General features: G+C 37.6%; 1 protein-coding gene across 1 annotated transcript in view; it reads left to right on the top strand.

The window, feature by feature from the left end:
- The window catches only part of LOC119594968 (meteorin-like protein), a 41,641-nt gene that overhangs the window by 36,415 nt on the left and 226 nt on the right, over positions 1 to 5,000 (top strand). Inside the window, exon 3 of the mRNA XM_037944096.1 lies at positions 1,231 to 5,000. This exon is cut by the window's right edge and continues 226 nt beyond it. Within this exon, the coding sequence (XP_037800024.1) occupies positions 1,231 to 1,676 (446 nt within the window). The 3' untranslated portion in view covers positions 1,677 to 5,000. The remainder of the gene's footprint in view (positions 1 to 1,230) is intronic.

The raw sequence follows: 5,000 nt of genomic DNA, 5'->3' as shown, positions 1-5,000 counted from the left end.
CATTCTTATGCCACTGCGAAGACCTTACTGTGGCCTGCTTGGCTCTTCTTGTACCCGGGGAATGGACTGGAGGTGTTTACCGGGTTCTGGCGAGGCCGGGGTAGCTGGCATAGCGGCGGGGGTGTCTTGAAGGTAAGCGAGGGTCGTGGGTCGTCTCTTGTCGTTCTTTGTTGTCTCTTGGTCGTCGGTCTTGCCATCCGCTTTGTCTTTCGTTTTTTTTTCCAGGACGAGATTTTTCCTGGCTGGGAGCGAGAGAGAGAGAAAAAAAAAAAGGTGTTTTGTAGTCAATAGAACGAATTATGAGGAAGCGTGAGGAAGTGATTTCGCTCAGTCTCGCTATTTTCGAGTTTTAAATGATGTGGCTGGAAGCTATGTGAAATCCTTGGCTTCGCGTAGGTGGAAAATATTATGTAGGTTGTTGCACGGGGGAAATATTGCCTTGTCTTTATGAGGGAATGGACATTTTGAAAGAAAACTAGGAAACAATAACACACACACACACACACACACACACACACACACACACACACACACACACACACACACACACACCACACACACACCACACACACACATATATATATTATTTAATATATGTATGATATATATATATATATATACTATATATGAATTATATTGTTTATTATGATATATATATATATATATATATATATATATATATATATATAATAAAATTATATAGTTTATATATATATATATATTTTTTTTCTTTGCAGTAACAATTATAATTTTTTTCTTTTTTGTTATGTCAATAATGTTCTTTCTTTCGGTAAGGATTTTTTTTATTATTTATTATTATTGTAGTGAGTTTTTATATATTATTATTATTATTATTATTATTATTATTATTATTATTATATGATTATTATTTTTTAGAACAATAAGTATTTTCTATTTCTTTTTTACAGTGAAATCTCATCTTCTTTTTTGTAATGAAAATATACTGTATTTATATATTTATGTTTTTTTACAGACTAAGTCTCTTTTTTTTGTAAGCGTTATATATATATATATATATATATATATATATATATATATATATATATATATATGTATATATATATATATATATATATATATATATATATATAACGAGATAAATATTTATTCATTTTTTCTAACGAAAAACCTGTTTTCTTTTAGCTTATTTATAATGAAAGACACATTTTCCTCTTTTCTAACGAGAGCGCCCTTCCCCCCCCCCCCCAGAGTGCCGGCCCTGTTCGGAGGACGAGATACTCCGCCTCTACTGCTCGGGCGACTTCGTGGCTCGAGGAAGCATCGAGCGCGTTGAGGACGACTCCGACCTCGCCACGACCACCATCACCATCCGGGCCTCGAAGCTCTTCCAGCAGACGTCGCCGGTGTTCAGACACGCCCACGCCCACGGGAGCGACGGCGGCAAGGCGTTGGAGAGCGCGTACGGCATCAGCAACAGCATCCAGGGAGGCGGAGGGAGAGGTGGAGTGGCGGAGTACACGGGCCGCGTCGACGTCCCCATCCAGTGCGGGGCGCGGGCGGGCGAGGGCGAGTTCTTGGTGATGGGCGTGATGAGGCTGGGGAAGCCCATCTTGCGATGCGCGCCCAGGCACGCCGAGTGGGTCAAGATCGCAAAAGCCGCCCGGGCCAATGCCCAGTGTGTTCTGGAGACGTGAGCGCTGTGCACTTGCAAAAGACAGTTTCCGGAGACATTGGTCTTCGTGCAGTTGCAGATAAAAGTTTCTAGAGACGTTAGATTTCATGCTATTGCAAAATAAAATTTCTAGGGACGTAATGTATTGTGCAATTGCAAAAGACAGTTTCTAAAGACGTGAAGTTTTGTGCAATTGCAAGGGGCATCACGGTGTTCCTAATTTAAAAGTGGACGTGATTCAGTGACAAGTGACACTCGAAGATGAGAGACAAGAGGCTCAAGCAATTAAGTGATCCACTGAAATTAGAAGAGACATTTACAAAAAAACAAAAACATTTAATTATTTTGGTGCAATAATAGTAGACATTGCAATTAACGAATTTGCAATGCTACAGCAACACTTTTGCTCCCAGTGTACATATACTGAACTTCTGACACGATGGAATCAAGGGGAGTTAAGTTCACTGTTTGAAGGGAAAGGAAATTTCTACAAAGAGGATTAGGTGTCCTATGGACCTACTGGTACACGTCTCACGAAATCCTGAAACACAGCTAATGTAAACAGAAATGTTGTGAATTTTAAGGTTCCAAGGGATCTTTTCACGAGTGAAGAAGTCCCGATGAGGCTTTTCTCGAGCTAAAAAGTACTTTTGAGGCTTTTCACGAGCTAAAGAGTACTCATGAGGCTTTTCACCAGCTAAAAAATCTCATGAGGCTTTTCTCGAGCTCAAAAGTCCCCATGAAGCTTTTCAAGAGGTAAAAAGTCCCCATGGGGCTTTTCTCGAGTTAAAAAGTTCTCAAGGGGAATTTTCTCAAGCTAAAAAAGTCCCCATAAGGTTTTCTCGAGTTGAATAGTCCCCATGAGGCTTTTCACGAGCTAAAAAGTACTTTTGAGGCTTTTCGCGAGTAAAAAGTCCCCACGAGGTTTTTCTCGAGCTAAAAGGTCTCCATGAGGCTTTTCTCCCCAGTACTCATGATTTTTTCACGAGTACTCATGAGGGTTTTCATGAGGCTTGATGAGCTAAAATGCCATATGGAAACCTTTCTTCTTCAGCTTCGAAGGCCAAAACAGTCCCTTTCATTTGGTGACTCTGTAATGGTTGGTTTAGGTTGTAACCAGTTGCGGTTGTAAGAGTGTAAAGTGCCATAGATAGCACGTAAGGCCAGACAGTCAGTCTCTTGTGGTTATGAAGTGATTCTTGGATGTTTTTCTAAATACAGTCTCTTGTGGTTATTTTTCTTTTTTTTAGCAGCTTTTGTTCTTATTAAACCGTCTGTGATTTAGTAGTTACTGAAACGTCATGGACTGATTTTATAGAAGGTTTAGATGTAGTAGAGTTTATATTCATCCTGACAAAAAAAAAAAATCATAAATGCTTACTTATTTTTCCATTGAAGCTTACAGCTCTCGAAAAGTGTATTTTATTTTATTATTATTATTATTATATATATATATATATATATATATATATATATATATATATATAAATTGTTGTTCCTTTTAAACTTTGTAGAAAACTATTCTTGAAGTTGTCCTGTCGACCGCTTTCCAGGGTGTTTACAAACCACGGTATAATACAGCCCCCTGCTTGTGTACAAAGCTTAGTATACTTCCTTCAGACTCTTGGAGGAAAAGATATATCTCATAGGAGGTCGTAAGAAAACAGTAGAGGTCCTAAGTGCAATGATTTTAGGGACGCCATTACTTGGTTGGGTGTGAGAAAGCTTTTCAAAAAAAAAAAAAAAAAAAAAAAAGATGTTGGGACCAGCGAGTGTTCTTGCTCATCTCTGACATCTTCTAACCTTCTCTCCTTCCCCCGGAATCTCTTCTACTTCCTCCTTTTCCTCTTCCTCTTCTTCCTTCTTCCTCTTCTTCTTCCTTCTCTTTCTCCTCCTCCTCCTCCTCCTCCTTTTTCTTTCGTCGAATCTTATATGTAGCTTGACTTACGGAGAACCAACCTCTGTTTTGATGTCTATTTTACATGGTTCAGCCGATAAATTCCAGCGGATTCAGTGTAAAAAAAAAAAAAAATCACTGACACCTCAAATTGTCCTGCGTTAAAAAAGAAAATCAGTTTGTATTAGCTGTTGTATTGTAGGAAAAGGTATGAGATCTCATTCTGATTGTGTGCGTGTTTTAAAAGATCACACGCATTGTGTTTGTGTCTCGGTCGGATAGGAGATATATTTGGTGTGGATAGAACTTAAAGAACTGTAATTTTTCGTGAAGGAAACGAGGCTTTTATTCTTTAAATTGAGTCTATGAACATTTCAGAAAATTATTTAGTCTGGCAGTTTATGAACATTTCAGGAAATCTTTTTCGACAGTCTATGAACATTTCTGAGAACTGAGAGCATTGAGACTGCTGGTAGAACGTTGCCATGTACTAATAGAGACTGTACTTCGTCTTCTATATTTCAGTTTATCATATTTTTCCAGTTTTGTCTTACGGAAGTTTTGGTTTATAATTGGCTCTGGACGGGGGAATAGATGAGGCAGTTACTCGAAATGCTTTTAATACATGTGCCTTTTTTTCTGCCATCCAATATTAATGTGCGATGAGGAACTTAAGCCTTGCTTGTATATCTTAACACTGCTTTTGGCATCTTGACGTCACTAATAGGCTTATCTAATCCTTACATGTCAATATTTCTTTCACCTTTATCCATATTTATTGACACTTCGATCGACTATTCCTTCTGTTATCAATTCCTTCAGTTAACATTCCCTTTTTTTGTTAATTTCCAAAGGTGAACCTACACCTTGTTTGTATATATTTGCGTGGTGGAATTATTTTAATTTTATAGCATAAATCAGGTGAATGTATAATGTATAATTGTGTTGAGACGATGCAAGGGCATACTTACTAAATGATCTCAGTATTGTACAATGTGAGAAATTTTTTATACATCCTCCATGCACCGACCGTCTAAGCTGAACTGCAACGAAGGTTTAATGCATTGCAATAACAAAGCATTTTTATGCTACAACGTAAGCAGAATAACAGATGCTCTCGTGCATATTTATATAATTTTTTTAATATATATTTTGTCATCCAATCGTACTAGAACAAAATGCAATTACATGACCTTTTTTTTCTCTTTTTTTTCTGCTAGAACAAAAAAAAAAAAAATGTTTTACGCTTGTTTTCCTCTGTATATTTTTCGTCACCCGGAATTCAAACAGCCGTGGCACATAAACCCAAAAATGTCTTATTTAAATGAACTTTATACAACATACAACGAAAAACAAACATCAATAATACGAGGATAATCCATATATACTTCCCTGACATATAGTGAAACTAGTCTTGAGTTTGGAACCTTTTGGAGGGGGTACGTGCTT

Source organism: Penaeus monodon, chromosome 35 (genome assembly GCF_015228065.2).
Source record: "Penaeus monodon isolate SGIC_2016 chromosome 35, NSTDA_Pmon_1, whole genome shotgun sequence".
Lineage (NCBI taxonomy): Eukaryota > Metazoa > Arthropoda > Malacostraca > Decapoda > Penaeidae > Penaeus > Penaeus monodon.
Note: the sequence above shows the minus strand (reverse complement) of the source record. Positions and strands in the feature narration are given on the sequence as shown.